This window comes from Zalophus californianus, chromosome 4 (genome assembly GCF_009762305.2).
Source record: "Zalophus californianus isolate mZalCal1 chromosome 4, mZalCal1.pri.v2, whole genome shotgun sequence".
NCBI classification, from domain to species: domain Eukaryota; kingdom Metazoa; phylum Chordata; class Mammalia; order Carnivora; family Otariidae; genus Zalophus; species Zalophus californianus.
The window spans coordinates 15,583,048-15,605,016 of NC_045598.1; the positions used below are offsets into that span (position 1 = coordinate 15,583,048).

The 21,969-nt window shown below is 52.2% G+C and overlaps 1 protein-coding gene across 5 annotated transcripts in view; it reads right to left on the reverse strand.

Annotated features, from left to right (window-relative positions):
• ECE1 (endothelin converting enzyme 1) overlaps positions 1 to 21,969 on the reverse strand; it is a 112,863-nt gene that overhangs the window by 29,140 nt on the left and 61,754 nt on the right. For all 5 annotated transcript variants that reach the window (XM_027607504.2, XM_027607522.2, XM_035727142.1 and 2 more), the window contains 4 exons: positions 21,525 to 21,666; positions 16,488 to 16,700; positions 2,282 to 2,403; positions 653 to 799 (listed from right to left, as the gene is read on the reverse strand). In XM_027607504.2, coding sequence (XP_027463305.1) covers positions 653 to 799; positions 2,282 to 2,403; positions 16,488 to 16,700; positions 21,525 to 21,666 — 624 coding nt within the window. The remainder of the gene's footprint in view (positions 1 to 652; positions 800 to 2,281; positions 2,404 to 16,487; positions 16,701 to 21,524; positions 21,667 to 21,969) is intronic.

Here is a 21,969-nt window from a genome sequence, read left to right on the forward strand (position 1 = left end):
GGTAGGGGAGGGTTGACTCCTGACTAGCAACTAGCAGAGACTTGTGGCCACACCCTGGTATTACTACAGTTCCTTTGATTGGTAAGGAAATTGTGGCTCAGAGAGGTGGAAGCACTTGTCCGAGGTCACGTGACGAGGGAGTCACAGAGCCGGGTGGGAACCTCAGCCCAGTCTGGGCTCCTGGCTTCTGCATCTGAGGGTGGGCAGTTGGGGGCTTCCCTGGGTGTGCCGACACAAAGTAGGGCAGGCTCTGGCCGGAAGAGACGGACTCAGAGCCATTCCAAGCAGAGCCAAAAAGGCCAGGGGCTCAGGTTGGGGGACCAGGAGGTGGCTTTAGCTGTGTCTAGGAGTTGACATCACTCTTGGGGCCCACAGTGACCAATCAGAATCCCGGAGATGCACCTGTGCCGTGGTGACCGCCCCCCCCCGCCCCCGTCCCACCCCTGAAAATAGTGGCCTGCTGTTTCATGACTTCTCGCCTATAAAAATCTCATGGTTCAGAGACTCCAGAAATAACCAAGGCTCAGAAACTAGGAGCCTGTCACCCAGGGCAAGTCTGCCCCTACTCTGGCACTTGCAAAACTCAAAACAGGTCATGAGGGGAAACTCAAAATATGCCCATTCCTCTTCCTAGGGTTCTAGGCCGGCTCACCTGGATCACGTTGCTGTTGGAATTCTTGGAGTCGGCACTGACATAGACAGAGAAGAAGGGCGAGGTGCGGTAGTGAGAGGTGACCACCTGCAGAGTGTCCTGGAAGTTGTCTTTGTCCCAGGGCCCGGTGATGTTCCAGCCCCCTAGCTGTGGGGAGGGCGAGGGAACTGTGAGGTGGCAGGGAGACCCCAGCGTGAATTCTGCTCCTGCTGCTGACTGGCTCTGCGACCCTGGAGCGGTCATCTGACCTCTCTGAGCCTCAAGAGCAAATGAAAGGGAAGGTCTTCATCAGAGTTTCTGACCGGCACACAGGAGACGCTGCCTGGAGCGAGACCGATCCTGAACAAGCAAGCCAAGGAATCCACATAGCAGCGGCTCTCGGGGATGGGGATGAGAAGGAGACTTTTCCCGTACCCTGTTCACTGGTCTCATACTGAATCACGTGATATGATTTCTATTAAAGCATAAATCAACTGTGCTTATGGGAGCACCGTATTTTTTTAAAAACATTGATAAAAGGGCGCCTGGGTGGCTCAGTCAGTGAAGCGTCTGCCTTCGGCTCAGGTCATGATCCCAGGGTCCTGGGACTGAGTCCCGAATCGGGCTCCTTGCTTAATGGGGAGCCTGTTTCGCCTTCTCCCTCTGCCTGCCGCTCCCCCTGCTTATATGCTCACTCTCTCTGTCAAATAAATAAAGTCTTTTTTTAAAAAATGAAAAAAATAAAAGGTTGATAAACAGTGGTCGCTAGTTTCTCTCAGAGCTGGGATTTATTTTTCAAGTAGGCTCCACGCCCAACATGGGGCTCAAACTCATAACCCCGAGATCAAGAGTCGCAGGCTCTACTGACTGAGCAGCCAGCGCCCCAGAGCTGGGATTTCTATAATCTCCTCAGTCTCCTTGGCTTGGCACACACTGGCAGGTGGAGCCTGTGCCAGACGGGAGGACTGTCTAATCCCCAGTGCCCACAGCTCCCGATCCTGCTGCGATGGCTTCCCAGAGCCAAGCTACAAGGCGGGGTGTTGAGGGAGCATGGGACGGCCAGAACACATCCACAGCCACCCTCTGTGGATGACAGGCAGCCTGGCCTGCTGTGGGCGGCCCCCCAAGAGTCCATCCAAGGCCGACTAGGAGATGCTCGGCAAGAACGACTCCTCCCCTGCAGGAGGATGGGGAGGCCTGGGGGTAAGTGGGTCCTCCTCACGGTGGGGGGTTTCTGCTTCTGATCCAAGATTCTCTGTTGGTCCTCCTGGAACATACCCCTCCTTACACACAGACATGCCCTCGAAGGAAAAGGAAGCAGCAAGGTAGAGAAACATTTTCTCTGTAAATATGGCCTTTATCCCACACACAGATGCACAGACACACACACACACACACACATGACAGACATCCACAACAATGCTGACACATACCGCCCACAAATACAGAGATTCCCACCTGCAGAGACGTGTGGCACATGAGCGCGCACACACATGCACTCAGACACACTCAGCCCGGACAGGTTCTACAGTCCAGCTGGGTGAGGCGGCTGGGGGTGTGAGGTGGCCCGGCCCCAGCGGTTCCTGAGAGGGGGGCAGGCAGGTGGCACAGGCCAGAAAAGAGTCAGGAAAGCTGGCTCCAGGAACTCACCTTCTCAATCAGCTCCATCAGGGGCTTGGCCTTGAGCTCCTCGATCCTGGTTTCGTTCATACATGCACGGTAGTATACTTGGGCCTTCCTTTCTGCCTCGCTCACGCTGGCCGTGGAGTTTTCTGGAATGACAGGAGATAGCAGTTTGCAACCTGCCCCCATTTGCTCAGTGCGTGGCTCTGGGGGAGTCCTTCTGGGAGCCTCGGTGTGCTCAGCTGTAAAAAAAAAAAAAAAAAACCTAGGATTTTTTAGGTGGATGGGCATCCACTGTGGATGACAGGCAGCCTGGCCTGCTGTGGGCGGCCCTCTAAGAGTCCATCCAAGGCCAACTAGGAGATGCTCGGCAAGAACGACTCCTCCCCTGCGGGAGGATGGGGAGGCCCGGGGGTGAGTGGGTCCTCCTCACAGGGGGAGTTTCTGCTTCTGATCCAAGATTCTCTGTTGGTCCTCCTGGAACATACCCCTCCTTACACACAGACATGCCCTCGAAGGAAAAGGAAGCAGCAAGGTAGCTTCGGGATAGCCGCAAGGCCTTAGCCACAGCAGGTGTGTGACTGTCCCTGGACAGAGCCTGGCAAACTGAGGTGCTTCCTAATTTTTGCTGAGTGCAAATAAGAAGAGCATACCGTGTTTCTCCCTGTCTGCCAGTCAGGTTTGCAGACGTGTCCCTTGGTTGGCAGCACGGGCCACCCAGCTAGACGGCCCTGCTTTCCCTGCTGGCCAATGCGTGGCCCAAACATCCTTGCCTGGTGTGCAGGACACAGGCCTGTCTTGGTTCTCAGATCCCAGACGACCTCTCTTGTGATAGATTGGAGCTGAATGGAAGCCTCCAAGGCCTCATGCACTAGTTTACTTTGCCCTTCTTCCTCTAGGGGGTCAGCCTTGTTCATCAGACTTACAGCTGATTCAGAGTGCTATTGCCATTTCTCTTCCTAACTCAGCAGCCAGCATCTCCATCCTTACATCAGGACACCTGGGAGACTTCGGTCATCCCCTTCTCCCTGTCCTTGGTGTGCTGGTTCAGGTGCCACCCGCTGAGGGCCACACTCCTGTAGGTGCAGTCCTGCCTATGCCCAGTAAAGGCGACCACTTCCTGCTGGTCAGGTCACAAAGGACCTACTACGTGCCTGTTCAGGCCATGGAGGGCCTACTATGTGCCGGGGCTCCTGTGCCTGAGCCTTTGTCTCGGGGCCCTGCTCCAGATCACGCCTGTGTCCCTGACCCCCTCAATTCTGTCTACCCTGCTCCCTCCCGGGCAACCTCCTTCGTCCCTGCTCCAGCCACTTTTCCTCATTTCAAATTCACTTCTCCTGGACCCAGAAATTCCTTCCTTTGCTTCCTTCAAAGACCACCCCCTAAGCCCCACCTTCTCCACAAAGACTTTTCTGGCAGAACCTTATCCATTCATCCACTAAATAGATACCAGACGCTTACTCTGTGCTAGGTACTGCACAAGCTTTGGGGACACGAAAGACAATGTCCCTGTCCCCACGGAGCTTCCTTTCTATCGTGAGGTCACAGACACCACACAAGCAAACACATAAAGGAAAAGCTCACCCTGGCCCTTCCTGTATGGGACACTGTCGAAACCCTACAGCCTTCAAGGCCTTTCCCAGAGGCCATCTTTCCCATGGAGCCTCTCCTGAGATGCTCTTTCACGAGGGCCCCAGCATGGAGCACCTACCAAGTGCCAGGCACTGGGCTGGGCTAGGAGTTTTATAGACATGAAAAAGACCTGCTCGTTCTCTGCCTCCAGGGAGCTCATAGTCTAATAATGGTGAACACAGTCAAGCAAAGAAATGACCCGGAGACACGAAAATGCTTTGGTTAATGCAAATGGCTGTGGAACCCAGAGAAAAGTCACACCCTTCGGTGGCACAGTGTGGGGTCGGGGGGGGGGCTCTAGTTCTGAGCCAGTTCTTTCATTTATTTTTTAATTTTTAAATTTATTTTTAGTAGTCTCTACGCCCAATGTGGGGCTCAAACTCACAATACCCAGATCGGGTGTTAACGTGCTCCACGGACTGAGCCAGCCGGGCACCCCAAGCCAGTTCTTTTAAAGGTATGAAGTTATTCACCAGTTAGAAATGCAGGGAAAGGGCCCCGGGTTTGGAGGGAGTTGGAGAGTTTGGGGAAACACAAGAAGCATAGAAGGGCATGCTGTCTGGAGAAAAAATACCCATTCGGTGTGACTCATGGTGCAAAGGGCATGAGGTCACTTCGGCTCTCCCAGCCCTTGTCCCAAGAGCCCGCCTGCCCTCCCTCCAATTCTTACCATAACCAGCATCAGGGTTTTCTCTGGGCAGAGAGCATCTACCCCCATCTTGCTGAAGTCGGGGTGACAGCCCTAAAGAGGGCCTGGGACCAGCCTGGGCTAGTCCGAAGGGAGATGCAGAGAGAGGAGAACCCCGAGGGAGACAGAGGTCCAGGGGCGTGAGTGACAAGGGGGTGTGGAGGGCACACACAGTCCTGGGGACCACAGGCTGCAATGCTGCTGAGGCCTGGAAACACCTGTGTGTCCCCCCATGCCCGTCCAGAGCATGAGAGGAGGCCTCCCAGAGGGGAGGGCAGAAATGGGGAGAGCTGGATTTCTCCCTGCTCCTCAGACTCAGGAAGCAGCGATGCAGGGAAAGCAAAGGGGGTGTTTCCAACCCCCGCCCAGGAGCCTTGTTTCTCTGACAATGGCTCCTAGCAGCTAGGCTCTTAGAAGGGAAAGCGCAAGAATCATCGTTGCTTGCCCGAGCCTGGAAGCAGCATCTCACCGTCCACATGTGGCTCTGGCCATGACCCTGAAATGCCAGGGCCAGAGTCGGGGGAGTGTGCTCTGTGTGCTCTGGCCCATGGTCTGGCATCTCCCTCCCCCACTGCCCAAGGCCACTGAGATAAGAGGCCCAAAAAAGGCTCCGGGGGGAACGGGGAACGGCCTGGCTGTGCTCGTTAGAAGGAGTTCCAGGCATCCATCTTGCCCCAAGAGAATCCCCGCATGATCGCTTGAATGCGTCCTTCAAGCACCCGCCCCCTCTCTCCTTAGCTGAGAAGCTGCTCCTGATCAGTTCAAACTTCCTCTGAGCCCCACACCCTGGATCTCACGTCCACTTGTTTTCCCACAAAGGTTTATTGAGTTCCTACGGTTTGGTGGCTGCTGGTCATCAGGACCTGGCGTTCACACCCCCTGTATTCCCACATGGACGCCGGCTGGGGCAGGAGCTCTGGGAGCTCAAGCTCCTCCATGCTCCCCCTGCTTCTCTCTGGTTCATGGAGCCCGCGGGACAATGCCCAGCATGTCCTCCCACCACCTCTCCTTCGTCTTCTCCCATAGGACGCCTGTGGCCTGGCAGGCACTGGGGGAACCCTGGGTGTGCAGTTTATAGAGCTAGTGTCTTGAACTACTTGGAGTTCAAATGCGCTCTGGAGGGGCATCTGGGTGGCGCAGTTGGTTGGGCGTCTGACTTGGTTTCGGCTCAGGTCATGTTCTCAGGGTCGTGGGATCAAGCCCCATATCAGGCTCCATGCTCCGCGCAGAGTCTGCTAGGGACTCTCTCCCCTTCTCCCTCTGCCCCTCCCCCACTAAAATAAATAAATAAATCTAAAAAAAAAGAAACTAATGTGCCCTGGAATATACAAATTCCTTAAAATTACCCATAAGGCCCTATATCATGCATTCTCAACAGGGATAATATTGCCCCCAAAGGGGGAGAGAATTAGCTCTTAGGGAGCAGAAACATTTTCCCTTTCGTGTGTACATATAGCACATTAACAGATATATAGCATTATCTTTTGTATTCTTCTTGGACAACACAGAAGAAACGGATAAACTCCCAGAAATATACAGCCTACCAAGACTAAATCATGACGAAATAGAAAATCTGAACAGACCAATTGCTAGTAAGGAGATTGAACTGGTCATCAAAAACCTCTCAACAAATAAAAGTCTAGGACCACACAGCTTCACCGGAGCGTTCTATCAAACATTCAACAAAGAGTTAATACCCATCTTTTTCAAACTCTTCCAAAAGACAGAAGAGGAGGGAATTCTTCCAAACTTATTTTACAAGGCCAGCATTACCCCAATACCAAAACCAAAGATGCCACAAGAAAAGAAAATTATAGGCCAATATCTCTGATGAACACAGATGCAAAAATCCTCAACAAAATATTAGCACACAGAATTCAAGGAACCATTAAAAGGATCATACACCATGATCAAGTGGGATTTATTCCAGGGATGCAGGGATGGCTCAATGTTCACAAGTCAGTCGATGTAATGTACCACATTAACAAGACCAGTGCTCTAACCCCTGAGCTATGGAGCCAACCACAATGTACCACATTAACAAGACCAGTGCTCTAACCCCTGAGCTATGGAGCCAACCACAATGTACCACATTAACAAAACGGAGGATGAAAATCATATGATCAGGGGCGCCTGGGTGGCTCAGTCGTTAAGCGTCTGCCTTCGGCTCAGGTCATGATCCCGGGGTCCTGGGATCGAGCCCCGCATCGGGCTCCCCGCTCCGCGGGAAGCCTGCTTCTCCCTCTCCCACTCCCCCTGCTTGTGTTCCCTCTCTCGCTGTGTCTCTCACTGTCGGATAAATAAAAATCTTTAAAAAAAAAAAAATCATACGATCAGCTCAATAGATGCAGAAAAGGCATCTGACAAAATTCAACATCCACTGATGATAAAAACTCTCAACAAAGTGTGTATAAAGGGAATGTATCTTAACATAGTAAAGGCCATAGATGAGAAGCCAGCCCACAGCTAACATCATACTCAGTGGTGAAAGTTTTTCCTCTAAGATCAGAAAAAGACTAGGATGCCCACATTCTTGCCACTTTTATTCAATATAGCACGGAGAGTCATAGAGCAATTAGTTAAGAAAAAGAAATAAAGGGCATCCAAACTGGAAAAGAAGTAAAACTGTAACTATTTGCAGAGAACATGATATTATATACAGAAAACCCTAAAAACCACCAAAAACCTGTCAGAACTAATAAACAAATCCATTAAAGTTGTAAGATACAAAATCAATACACAAAACTCTGTCGTATTTCTATACACTAATAATGAACTATCAAAAAGAGAAATGAAGAAGACAATCCCCATTTACAATTACATCAGAAAGAATAAAATACCCAGGAATAAATTTAACCAAGTAGGTGAAAGACCTGTATATTGAAAACTACAAGATATTAGTGAAAGAAACTGGAGAAGACACATAAATGGAAAGATATTCTGTGCTCAGAGATTGGAAGAGGTAATACTGTTAAAATGTCCATACAACCTGAAGCAATGTACAGATTCACTGCAATCCTCAGCAAATTCTGATGGCATTTTTTACAGAAATAGAACAAACAGGGGCGCCTGGGTGGCTCAGCTGATTAAGCATCTGCCTTCGGCTCAGCTCATGATCTCAGGGTCCTGGGATCAAGTCCCACATCATTGTCTGCTCAGTGGGGAGCCTGCTTCTCCCTCTGCCTCTGTCCCTCCCCCTGCCTGGGCTCTCGCTCTCAAATAAATAAATAAATAAATAAAATCTTAAAAAAAAGCACAAACAATGCTAAAATTTGTGTGGAACCATAAAAGACCCTGAGTATAGCCATGGCAATCTTTGTGGTTTTTTTTAGAGACATTTTATTTATTTATTGAGAGAGAGAAAGAGCACGAGCTGAGGGAGGGGCAGAGGGACAAGCAGACTCTGCTGAACATGGAGCCCAATGTGGGGCTCGACGTGGGGGGGGCGCGGTAATGATCCCAGGACCCTGCAATCACGACCTGAGCCGGAGTCAGGCTTAACCAACTGAGCCACCCGGGTGCCCCCAGGCATAGCAATCTTAAGAAAGAAGAACAAAGCTGGAGGCGTCACACTCCCTGACTTCAAGCTATATTGCAAAGCTACAGTAATTAAGACGTTGTGGTATTGTCATAAAAACAGACACAGAGATCAATGGAATAGGATAGAAAGAAATAAACTCATGCATATATTGCTAATTAATTTATGACACAGGAGCCAAGAATATATGCCAGGGAAAGCACAGTCTCTTCTATAAGCAGTGCTGGGAAAACTGGACAGCCACACTCAAAATGAAACTGGACCACCATCTCATGCCGTGCACAAAAATGAACTCAAACTGGATTAAAGACTTGAACATCACACCTCAAGCCATAAAACTCCTAGAAGAAAACATAGGTGGTGAGCTCCCTGACACTGGTCTTGCTGATGACTTTTTGAATTTGACACCAAAAGCAAAAGCAACAGAAGCAAAAATAAACAAGTGGGACTACATCAAGCTAAAAAGCTTCTGCACAGCAAAGGAAACCATCAACAAAATGCAAAGACAACCTACCGAGTGGGAGAAAATATTTATAAAGCATACGTCTGATAAGGGGCTAGTATCCAAAATATATAAAGAACTCATACAACTCAACAGCAAAGAAAAAAATCTAATTAAAAGATGGGCAGATGATCTGAACAGACATTTTTCCAAGGAAGACATATAGACAGCCAACAGGTACATGCAAAGATGCTCTGTATCATTAGTCATCAGGAAATGCAAACCAAAACCACAGTGAAATATCACCTCACACCTGTTAGAAAGGCTCGTATCAAAAAAGACAAGGAACAAACGTTGGCGACAATGTAGAGAAAAAGAAACGCTTGTGTAATGTTGGCGGGAATGTAAATTGCACAGCCACTATGGAAAGTGGTACGGAGGTGCCTCAAAAAATTAAAAATAGAACTACCCTATGATCCTGTAATTCCACTTCTGGGTATTTACCCAAAGAAAACAAAAACACGAACTCAAAAACATATCTGGACCCCCATATTCACTGCAGCAGTATTTACAACAGCCAAGCTATTGAACCAACCTAAGTGCCCACTGACGGAGGAATGGATAAAGAAAATGTGGTGTACACACACACACAGAGGAATATTACTTGTCCCTAAAAAGGAAAGGAATCTTGCCATTTGTAACAACATGAATGAACCTCGAAGGTATTGTGCTAAGTGAAGGAAGTTAGACAGAGAAAGACAAATACTGTATAATCTCTCTTATATGTGGAATTTAAAAATATATATATAACAAAAACCAAGCTCACAAAGCTATAGTAAAAAAAGATTAGCGGTTGCCAGAGTTGGTGGGTAGGGGGTGAGAAAAATGGTGAGCTGTTTTTATTTCTTTAAATAAACTGAATTAAAAAACTAAAGTAAAACGGAAAAGAATTTTAGGGAGGGGGCAATAGTGAAAAAGGGTTGAGAAACACCGCCCTCGATGTGGGCCTCCAGCTCCTGTCTGTGTCCTGCCCCTCCCCCTTGCTCCCGTGCTCCTGCCACTGTGTTCACCGTCCTCCTGCTGGGTGTAAACCTCCCCCCACATCCACGTGCTCTGTTCTCTCACAACTAATTCAGGTTTCTGCTCCAGTGTTCCTGCTCTGAAAGCCCATCCCTCCCAGACCGCCGTGGCCGCCGTGGCCGCTGTGGCCTCCTCCCTTCCCAGCCCGGCATCCTACTTGACTCGTTTCAAAGCCCTAACTCTGCAACCGTCTTACTTATTTGCTCGTTTATTTGTTCACTGTCTGTCTCCCCTGCTGGAATATAAGCTCCACAAGGAAAGGTTGTCTTATTCCTCACGCCATCCCAGCACCTAATGATGTCTGGCACATAGCCAGTGTACCATACATAATTGTGGAACGAAGGAATGAATGATGGAATGTTCTGGGAGCTCCACAGAGAAAGATACCCATCACATCAGACTGAGGAGGAGGCTTTGATTCAAAGTGAAATCAGCCACATACAGTTTTCTCGTGAGGAAAACCTTGGTCTCCTTGGAGACCTCCCCGCTTGCATTTACATCCCAGGAGAAGGTTCCATGGGAGCAGGCTAGACGCCATCAACAGCACGGCTCCCAGGACTGACTGAGGCGGGGGTCACGTTTTGAATATGGTGGCACTTCCAGGGCCCCCAGGGTATGAAAATAATTTGGCAGCCCAGGGCCACACAACAGGGCTCCCAATTGCCTGGGGTACTTCCTTCCAGAGCCCCTGAGTTCCAAAAACTTCCTCAGTCACTTCCCCAAAGTCCCAAAGAGGAAAGACAGCCTACCATCTGATCGGCCCACTTCTTCCTCTGGGAGTTTTCACTGGAACACCCTCTTCCACACCACTCTCTGGGAGGAAACAAAATCCCCAGCAGCTGGGCGGGCTGCGGGTATGGGGCTTCCTGGGAATTCTGCAGTCCCTGTGCTGCAGCAGCACCGTCTGGCCAGGAGCATGTGGGACTCCACATCAGGGCAAGACCAGCCCTTGCTCTAGATAAAACCGAAGACTCAGTTCAGGCAGTCACAGGCCTCAGGAGCCCCACCCTGTGGGGGGAAGTGGTGGGGGGCCGATAAATGAGGCACCTTCTTTCGCAGAGGAACGAAAATAATGTTAAGACCATTACCATTACTGATGCCTACCGCAGGCCCAGCCCTGGCTGAGCTCTTCTCAGCACCCCACCAGCACCCCGAGGTCAGACTATCACCCCATTTCGCAGGGAAAGAAAACGAGGCCCAGGGAGAGGAGCGAACTTGCCTGGGGAGGCAAAGCTAACACGTCACATGCTGGAATTTGAACCCAAGCGCTCTCAAGGTCACACAAGTAAGTGGCTGAGGCCAGGACAGGGGCCTGAGCATTCTCTGTGCTCCTTTCCTTTCCTGCAGGCTGGCTCGGAAAACTGGAGGTAGCACTAGAGCAGACCAGCCACGCCGGAGAAGCCCTGGACACCCCCTGCCTTCCCCGGAACGGGAAAGATGGGCACACTGCTGCAGATGTGGTTCCGAACAGAAAGCATGGCAGACACGGATCTTGTCCAGAGGGTTTCCAATGTGCACGGGGAGAAGAAATGAAGCTAGACAGCAACTACTAGAAAAACCAATCAGAATAAAAGTACAAGAGATGGCACAGGGCGACATGATTAATTGCCAAGTAACTAACATGGACAAATTTAATGCTGATGGAATGATTCTGTCTTCATTTCTCCAGCAGACTGGCGCTGGGGTACAAGGAAGGGAGACCACAAATTCCTTGTGGAATCCATGATGCTCAAATTGTTATAAAAACCAGGCATTAATTTTGCATGCATTAATCTTGCACTAGAAAACATAGTAAAGGGGTGTCTGGGTGGCTCAGTCGGTTAAGTGTCTGCCTTTGGCTCAGGTCATGATCTCAGTGTCCTGGGATCGAGCCCCACGTCAGGCTCCCTGCTCAGCGGGGAGCCTGCTTCTCCCTCGCCTTCTGCCTGCCACTCCCCCTGCTTGTGCTCTCTCTCTCTCTCAAATAAGTTAATCTTAAAAAAAAAAAAAAAAAGGAGCGGCGCCTGGGTGGCTCAGCCGTTAAGCGTCTGCCTTCGGCTCAGGTCATGATCCCAGGGTCCTGGGATCGAGCCCCGCATCGGGCTCCCTGCTCTGCGGGAAGCCTGCTTCTCCCTCTCACACTCCCTCTGCTTGTGTTCCCTCTCTTGCTGTGTCTCTCTCTGTCAAATAAATAAATAAAATCTTAAAAAAAAAAAAAGGAAAGAAAACATAGTACACAGGACAGACACATAAAATGCAACTGTAGCTCGAGCCCAGAGAAGCCCTTTGGTGGCCCCAGAGGGCATCACAGAGGAAGTAGGTTTGAGAAGAGTCCTGGAGGATCGGAAGGGGGTGAGGCAGGTAGTCTAGATGGCAGATTAGTCTGTGTTAAGAGCACGAGCTGGGAAGCCTGAGGGGAGGCCCAGCCTAGGGATGAGAGGTCCAGCTGCATCCTTGCCCTGATGAAGTGAGGCCACACTCTTGTCTCCCCAAGGCCCCCGAGGCCCAAGCCGGCAACCTGGGTGAGGTAGCCCTCTGCTCGTGCAGCTGAGGTCGCGTCCCCCGGCCAGTGGGCTGCAAGGATGTGCCACAGTGGCACTTGGCAGAGTTCAATCCGCCGGCGACAGATCCGCCTGGATTTCCCCTGAGGGGGCCCCTGTGAATTCACCTTTCAGAGAAAGGAGTGGCTCGTCTGAGGCCCTGCAGCCAGCTGGTGGTAGGTAACAGCTGTTCTGCCTGGCCTGGTCACAGAGTCCTCACCAGCACTCTGAACATTCCTTCTCCTGCCAGAGAAGCCCACCCCAGGCCAGCTTGGACAGCCTGGGTAGCCCCCGGCACACTGCAACTCCCACCAGCTACAGCCCTCCCCCCTCTCCCGCGAGGCCTGCTGGCTGACTCCTGTGTTTTGGGGAAGCTGAAACAAGCCTGGCCTTGAGCCCAGGAATGCACTGGCCTGTGTTCCTGCATTTTTTGTCACCCACTCACCTGCCTCCTGCCCCTTCAGGGGTTTCCAGGTGCCAAAGTCCCAGGTATCAAGGCCCACAGGTGAGGGGCCATTTCCAGACTAGTACCCAGGGTGAGCCTGGCAGGGAGGGGACTCCACCATACGCCTTCTGGGGAAGCTCCTGGTCAGTGTGACCTGGGGCTGACCTCACCAACTACGTTCATCAGGCCCCGGCCAGATCCCATTTCGACTGGAGAGCTTAATCAAGCAGCTCCTGCGGAAAGGAGGTTGGCGAATCATGCTTCTGGGCCGCTCTGTGGCCTCTGCATGGTGAAGCTGACTCAGGGGAGTCGGTAGAAAAAGAGTGTAAGTTTGAGGTCCCACAGCTCTGGGGCTAAATCTCAGCTAAGTCTCATCACTTCCTTCCTGTGAGTCTTATCTGTACAATGGGGATATACATCCATGGCTCCAATAAAATAATACAAGTAAACAGCTTAGCGTGCTCATGGATATGCTCTACCTCCTTCCCTGATGACTAGGTCCACATCAGTGCCTCTATGAGAAATAAGCAATAATCAGGCTTTCTTCGACCACCTCACTAATCCTTAGAACATCCCCCTCAATGCTCTGAGTTAACTCCCACCTTAGAGACGAAGAGCTGAGGAGCCTGGGTGGTCTGTCTGCAGTCACACAGCTTGTCAGGGAGAGGGCTGGGCTGGAGCTCACTCAGTACACCGAGCAGGGTGGCTGTGCTTTGCCGAGCCCCTACTAGGTGCCAGGTTCTGTGCTAAGCACTCTGGCCTCGCACATACGGGCCGGTACTCATGGCAACCTTGCATTTGATGGCACTATTATCCCTGTTTTATAGATAATGGAACTAAGCTGGAGAGGAGCCAGGTTACTTGTCCAAGGCTACATGAGTGAGAAGCTAGCGTGCCAGGGCGGCCTGACTTCAAAACCCTGCAGTCTGGCCTCCTGCTCCCACCAGACCGTGCTCCCAGGGGCAGGGGCTCCAGTGCATGGCTCTGGCTGTTCTGCACCCAGCTCAGCACAGCTCCCACCTATACCTTGACTCTCAGGGACGGGATGGATGTAAGGCCAGAGGCCAGGACTGGAGCCCACTCCTCCTGGGCCCTGCCAGCTGGCCAGCTCAGGGGGCGGGTCAGGGGGAAGGACTCAGTCCTGGCAAAGACCCAAGGTCCTAGTTGGAGCAGGATCTGGAGGCACCACACACAAGGGCCAGTCCTGGGCCTAACTGGAAAGTTAGAGGGCCTGTCTGCCTGTCTTCTCCATCCCCTCTCAGTGCTAACTGCTCCCCAGGGCTGGAGCCCCCTCCATTCAGGACTGGTAGTGTCTCCTCAGCAGAGTCACTTAACTTCTCTGAGCCTGTTTCCTTACCTATAACATGCGAACAATAGTTCCTAAGTCCCAGGGAGGTTGTGAGGATCAAGGAGGCAGTGGATAGAAAAAGCCTGCTACAGAGCATGGCAAGTAGCAGCCACTCAACAAACATCAGTTTCTTCCCGTCTTTCCTTCAGATCCCCAGGCGCCACGCTGCCGGCAGGGTGGGCGGGGGGGCCACACGTGCCCATCTATCTCAAGGAGGTGGTGTGAGAAGGGGAAAGGACACACGGCCCGGACAGAGTCAGACAAGTCCCAGCTGTGCCACCTGCTAGCCTGTCTTGAGAACGGCTCTGGACCCCAGGGTCCTCATCTCTCAAATGGGACGAACGATACCTTCCTCGCTCCTGCCCTACAGGATCAGATAGGATGACATCCACAAAAAGCTCTGTAAACTGTAAAGTGCTGCAAAAGGTCAAAGGTGAGCAACAGCTATAACCCTCGAATGCACAGCTGCCGGCACAATACGCCAGGCCTAGGCAACGCACCTTAAATACATTTTTCCCATTTTATTTTCATAACCTGGAGGAGGCCCAGAACCCATCGTACTGATGAGAGAGGTCCTGAGGGGTCATGTCACTGACCTGAGATCACACAGTAAGTGGCAGAGGCGGGGTGTGAACCCAGGTCCCTGGTGACCGAAGGAGCGGCTCTGCCCCATCTTGTCATCCTACTTGTCATTACTCCTTTTTTCAAAATTTAATTTAATTTATTTATTTCTTAAAGATTTTATTTATTTATTTATTTGACAGAGAGCGAGACAGCGGGATAGAGAGCACAAGCAGGGGGAGTGGGAGAGGGAGAAGCAGGCTTCCCGCCGAGCAGGGAGCCCGAGGCGGGGCTCGATCCCAGCGCCCTGGGATCATGACCCGAGCCGAAGGCGGACGCCTAACCCACTGAGCCCCCCAGGCGGCCCTTGTCATCCCACTTGGACTGTCCTTCCGCTTTGGTTGTTGGTCCGCGCCAAGCCCTCGGCGGTCGTCAGGTGCTGGAGAAGGGACACCCCTGAGTCCCAGTCTGGCTACCCCAGACATATTTGCCCATGAAGCTTCTAGTTCTGAAATGAAAGGCTGTGTCCCCTTTCAAAGGTGCCTAGATAGCATAAAGCAGGCAGAGCCCTTGCTCTTCCGGACAGCCCTCCCTTGAGCTCTGGTCCTCAGGGACACTAGCCCCAGGCTAGGCTGCAGGGAAGAGAGAGCATGGTGGATGGGTCTTACCCAGCAGCCATGCCCCTCCCGCTCCTGGACCCGGGGCTGGGGTCGGAAAGGAGAGGTCGCCTAACCTGGTTTGCTCATTTCTACTGTCCTCTAAAAGACACAGTTGCCTGAAATTCGCAATTGTCAAACTGGAATCTCTTCCTGTCTCATAGGAAGGTTTCTGTCTCTTTGAGAAGATTTGTCCCCTTTGGGGTATCTTCATACATTTTACGTACTTTTGGGTATCTTGCAGGTTTTTTAAAAAACTTAGTAAGGATCTGTTGAATCTAAGTTCTGCCACTGATGGCTTTTCATGATCTAGCCTCTCCCAGCGTCTAGGGTCCCAGGATGGGGCCAGGGCAGCAGGAGAGGGATGGAGAAGGTCCTGGCTGCCGAGGGGCTCAAGTCAGGACCTCTATTTGTTGTGGTGGGTATTGTGAATTCACGCGGTGGACGACCCCAATGGGCAGGTGTTAATTCAACAAACAATAACCGGGGATAACCCTGCAAACAAGACAGACATGGGGCTCTAATCTAAGGATAAAACCACCAACACCAAGGTCAACTAGAGTGCCGAAGGCCTAACAAGGTGCAAAGAGAAGAACTTAGACGGTTTATCGTGCAAGTCCAATCACCGCGAGGCCATGGGATGTTCCTGCCTGCAAGGGACAACCCTCCGATAAACTTGTTACAACTTTCATCTGCTCACAACCCTAAAATCTGATCAAGTGTGCTCAGCGTTGATTCCCTTGGTTCACAACTTTCAGAGCTCACCGTCCATGCCGGGCAAAACTAGGCCACAGCTTGAAGCCGCAGCAGCAAGGACCACAGTGACCAGGGCTTAGTACCTCCCTGTGCTGCACACACCGTGCGAACCCTTTACACGCGTGCTTCACAGTTCTCAAAACTCTCAAGGTTGGGTAGTCGTAGTCCCATTGAAAAAAAATTTTTTTTAAACTGACGTATAGTTGACACAGCACATTATATTAGCTTCAGGGGTACCACACGGTGCTTCCACAAGTCCAGATGCTGTGCCGTGCTCACCGCGAGTGCCACGAGCGCCTGTCACCACACAACGCAACTACAACACCACTGACTACACCCCCTATGTCGTGCCTTGCTTCCCCGTGTATTAGTCCCATTTTTATAGAGACCGAGGCTCAGAGACAAGTAACTTACTCAGGGCCACACAATGACTGACGGGTTCACCTACTCCAAAGCCTCTGGTTTTCCCATTCTGTCAAGCGATTCCCTTCACCAGACCTGACCAGGTGGGTCCAGCTGGCTGCTCTCCTCTGTGGCTCATTCACAGGGCTCCCTGCGGGGTGCTTACCAAGGAGGTGCTTGATGATGGCTTGGTTGTGTTCCCAGAGGTTGCTGAAGGTCCCCCAGCGTGAGTGGCCATCAGGCACGGGGTTGGCTTTGATCCAGCCGCCACAGGCGTAGGTGAAGAAGTCCTGGCAGGGGTCCACCGTGGGGTCCATGGAACTCAAGATGGAGCTGGTCACTGAGACGCAGGCCTCACTTAGGCACACCGCAGGGGTTCCTGGCAGGGGTCAAGGACAAGAGGCCAGTGAAGAGCAGGGAGAAGGCTGTGGGAATATAGTATGGGTGGCCTGGGGTGCCATGCCCCTGCCCCAGCCCTGACCAAACAGATCGGGAGCTGGATGGTCGCTAGACTTCTACCGAGAAACCATTTCAGTAGATTTACCATTTCCTGGCTTGTAAAATAAGACTTCTGTTTAGCTGCCTAAAATCCTTTCTGTGGCTTGAAAAGTACCCAGAACCAAGGTGTTTCTCTTAATCAGTCCTTCCTTCCACAAATATTCACCGTTTTTTTTTTTTATTATTATTCCCTGATGCTCAACAAATTCATTCACTTGTTCATGCATTCATTCATTCAACAAAATAATAACTGAGTATCTTCCAGGTTCTTTACTGAGTGGTGATTGTGTGTATGTGTGTGTGTGGGGGGGGGGGTGAGGGATATAAAAGGCATAGTCCTTTCCTTCAAGAGCTAATAATTTAGCTGGAGAGACAGACATTTTATAAGAAAAGTTAAATAACAACCGGAGGAGAAACGTCTGTCATTCTGCAAACATAAACTGACTGTATTTAGTCCATAACAAATGGGTGATGCAGACAATTTGGTGCCAGGACTTACGGCAAAGGACAGCCTATAATGAACAGAAGAAACTATAAAAAATCATTCCCTCTGAGTACAGGGCAGGAGTGTTATCTCACTGACTCTCAAAGAAATAAAAATGAAACAAACTGAACAGACCATTTTGCTTAAGCCATTTTTACATACAAGGAAACTGAGGCACAGAGAAGCTAAGGAGCTTGTTCAATGGCCAATGGGGTACGAGTCCCATCCTCTCTCCACTCTGTCTCCTATGGGCCTGGAGAGGCGCTATCCCAGTGATGACAGGCGGGCCCCGGGCAGCCCCATCTGCCGGGTGCCTCCCCGAGGAGGGATTCCGGTAGTTGGTGCAGGTGGGCAGTGGGGAGGGCTGCCAAATACTGCAAGTACCCCCCATGAATCCACTTCCTCTGAGCCAGTTCTCACAGGACATGGGGCGGAGGCAGTGAGGGCTCTTGGAAGGCCAGAGGCAAGAAGAGGGGCCGGACTCCTGTCTCGGGGTTGGTCAGTGGGCTCCAGCAAAGGAACCAAATTGCACAGCCTTGACAGGGGCCCCAGCCCAAGGTGGCGGGAGATCCAGCCTCGTGACTAGGAACGCAGGCCCAGCCAGGGCCCCGGCTGACGTAGGCAACAAGAGGGACTTGACTCACATTTGTTATCTCACTCAGGCCTCACTGCAGACATCAGATACAGGTGTGAAGCCCAGGCTAAAGATGGGGAGACGGAGGCTCTGTGCATGAACAGAGCCGGGCCACACGGCCAAGTGGGAGAGCCGAGGCTGAAGTAGCTCTGGCCTGCTGCAGCTACTCCAAGGCCGGGTTCTCCCTGTTTTCCCTCTCCCTCACTTTGCCGGTCCCATCGGGGGCTGGTGTGGCCCTTCTGGCAAGTTCAGCGTCCCTACTGCACAGGGAGGTGTGTGGCAGGGCAGGGGCTGGAGGCTCTTAGACCTGGGTTCAGATCCCAGCTTTCGGATTCCGGCTGTGGGCCTTGGGCAGGTGACCTCCTCTCCCCGAGCCTCGGTTTCCCCATCTAGAAGCGAGGAAGCACAGTGGGCCTGATGTCACAGTGATGGCGGACGCCTTCGTGGCTGGGCCCAACGTCCCCAGGCCAACCTTCAGAAAGCAGGAAAGGATGCACGGTTCTGGCAGGGGAACACGGCACCAGCTCGGGCTGGGGTGGCCTGTGGGCTTTTTCACATTGGATGACGAGCACAACGTCTGGCAGGCTGATGAAGGGCTTAGAGGAGCCTCATGGCAGCACAAAAACCGAGGTAGCTTTGAGGGGATGACTTGTCTGGAGCGGACTGTACAACAGTCACAAATTACTGAGCTGGCAGGCTCGAAAACGGAAAGGAACTGGCAGGGCTGCGGTGCCATTTAAGCATCTCCATAGGAGGCCATCTCAAGCGGAGCTGCACGGCTCACTCCCCAACTGGGGAAACGTACCAGAATCTTCAGGGTGGGGGAAGAGAATTTCTGTGTAGCTTTAAAAAACCTATTCACTATTATGAGAGAACTTCATATTTGGGAAGGGAAAAGAATACCTATTGTTTTTATACCAAAAACTGCAGGAAGTTGGGCTTGACCAAACCCTGGCTGTTGGGAATGCCTGGAGACAGACTGCAAGAGGGTTGTGTTCAGGGAACAAGGCCTGTCAGAAACAGCGTGTGTGCGCGTGAGACAGGGAGGGATTTGGATTGATTGATTTTTGAGGTTATCATAAGGGGACTGGGATTTAAAAACAAAACAAGAAACCAGCCTCCTGAGAGGCCTGATGGGTCACTAAGCCCCCAAGCTGCTAGGTACAGGGCAAGGCACCGAGGTGGTGCTTAAGCAATGCTTGGCTGTTTAACCGCTTAGTGCTTTGTAAATCCTTTACCAGCTATTCCTGACCCAGCAGGGACTTAACACATATTTGATCAATTGCCTGTTTCCAGGCCCCCCTCATCAACATGGAGGTCAACACCTTCAAAACTCGGCCCAGGCTCCAACTCCTCAGGGAAACTTTCCCAGACCCTCATTCCTCGCTGGGCCCCTCAGTTGGCTGCCTGGCTGTGTGCTCTGAGGGCAGAGTATGCTGTGTCGTGGCTGTCTCCCTGTCTCCCTCCCCGACTGGAACGTGAGCTTGAGCGTAGGGCCAGCACCTTACTTGCATTTCTATTTCCTTTGCCCAGCATTGTACTTGGCACCTAGCAGCGGTCCAGTATGTGTGTGCTGAATGAATGAGTGAATGAAATGAGCTTTGTCCAGCACTTGGTCACCACCTGCAGAGGCAGAAAATATTTCTTCCTTTGAGGATGTGCATGACCAGTCGAGAAGCAGGAACAGCCAAAATCTAGCTCACAGATGCTCGTCTGCATGGTGCTGGGCCCCAACGCTGAGTAAGACACTTAAGAATATTTTCTGGGAGAATCTGTGTGTTTTACTGCTGCTGTCTGTAAAGCGCCTGCAAGTCTCTGGAAAGGGGGTCAGTGGGAAAGTAGGCAAATATGTATTTAGGGGCCCAGACAATACTTTGAGACGGGTCTTTCAGAATCATCGGAGAATGTGCTTTGACTAGCCTGAGGTCTGCTCAGGTGTGGCCAATGTCAGCACCTGCTGACAGTCATGAGGTTACTGTCAGTTTCTGGGGTGGCCACTGCTGTCCCAGGCCAAGGCAGCCAATGAAGACACACGGATTGGCTCAGGGCTCATGAGATCTTCGGCCCAGGGTCACCCGGGGGGGGGGGGGGAGAGTTCCTTTCATCCCGGTCCAGGCTAGGGAAACATCTCCTGCAGCCCAGAGGGGGCCGGGATGATAAGAGGCCAAAGGAAGGCTGCTCCCTGCGCTTCCCCACCCCCCGCTGTGGGCACGAGCACAGGATTCAGCGCTTGGGGGCTCCCTTCTGGTTTCCGGGAGCTCCCGGGGCAGGCTCAGAGCAACACTGGCTGTTGGAGCAACACTGACACAGGCGGACGTAAGGATGACTAAGGGGAGGTCCTGCCCTCTCTCCAGGCCCTCAAACTCCTTCCCCCTCCGAGTCTAGCATGGCCACCCATGCAGGCCAGCGACTTTACAGTGGGGAAGGCTCGGCGAAGCCTGGGATCATGGGAAGGGTCATAATCTCTCGGATGGGATGAGTGACCAGGTGACCGAGTTGGTGGGGTTGGACCCTGAGCAAAGGCCCCAGAGGCTGCTCCACCAGATGGGCCACCTGCCATCGGAAAGCTAGATGTTGGGGCACAAGGGTGTGAGAGATCCTGGAATTGGCCGGACCCCCCATCCTTGTTGTTTAACTTGGCTCTGCCCTTTCCAGGTCCACAAGTGCTTACTGAACATCAACTCTACATGAGGTACTTGGCTGGATACTCCCAGCCAGACACAGACAGCCAGCCTCAGACACCAACAGCAGAACTGGCCAGGCCCCATCATACTGCTAAACAAGGCCAGACCCAGAGATGTGATTACAACGTGTACAGATGAGGCACATGGAGGCCAGCTAGGCCATGGCAAGACTGCTCTTCTGGGAGTTCTAACACACAGGGGCACCACCATGACAAAGGCATTGCAATCCAGCTGCCCCCTCCCTCGTGCACCAGCCACATAACCTTGAGCAAGTCACCTAGACTTGCGGCCTCAGCTTCCTCAGATGCAAAATGGGGTCAGAAGTAACCACACCTCATAGGGTTGCTGTGAGGAGGAAACAAGATTATGTTTGTAAAGAAGAGGTGTGGTATTTGGTCCATGGAAAGTATTAAGTAAACGGAAGCTATTATTGTTATTTTGTTGGAACTAAGGATGGTGGACGGTGCCAGACTGTGAGTCTCATCAGCTCACCTCCTCACAATAAGAGCACCCAGAGCTAAGATTCAAGAAGTCCTAGGAGGCTCCAGCTACGTGACAGACATTATCTCTAATCCTCAGGGCCAGCCCCAAATTGGGCACCATTTTCTCCATTCACAGGAGGAGAAGACAGAGGCTCTGGGAGATGAAGTGACTTGTCCGAGGTCACACAGACTATAAACTGCTGGGCCAGGGTTTGTTTGGACTCATGTCCCAAACCTCTATACCACCCACACTGTCCAGCTCCCATGTCTCAGTCCACCTCGGCACCGAGCCATCTGGACCTCGCTCTCTCCTTGGCCCTGGAGGCCAGCCCCGGCTTGAGCAGGGAAGCCCTCTGGCCCAGGTGGACAGAGCCGAGGGCAGCAGTGAGCCAAGCCCAAGACGAAACACAGAGGCACCTACTTGTCCGGTATTGAACGCCCAGTGCTGCCAAGCAGGCCACCAGTCCTGCCGCCAGAAGCGCCACCAGCACCACCAGCCGCTTCTCCACCTGGGTCCGCGCAGCCCAGCACCTCTGGCCACTCCGGGGGCTGCGGAAGTTCACCTGCAGGGAAGGGGGCAGGAGGGGTGGGGAGGACGTGAGCCCAGGGCCCCCCTTCCCCAGGAGCAAGGGGCTCCGCGGCAAGCCCAGGCCCCGGGGAGCCATCAGGGCCGCCTTCCTGCCTCAGGGGTGGTCCGGTTCCCACAGAATCGGTCCTAATCCAGGAAAGGAACTGCCACCCTGCTCAGCAGCTCGGATTAGCTCCTAAACACCAGACTCAAGCAACTCGACCCAGCCGGACTTGTGTTTTTTGTGTTACCCGATATGGGCAGAAGGGAAATAAAGAACAGCTTTTCCCTGTTTCTC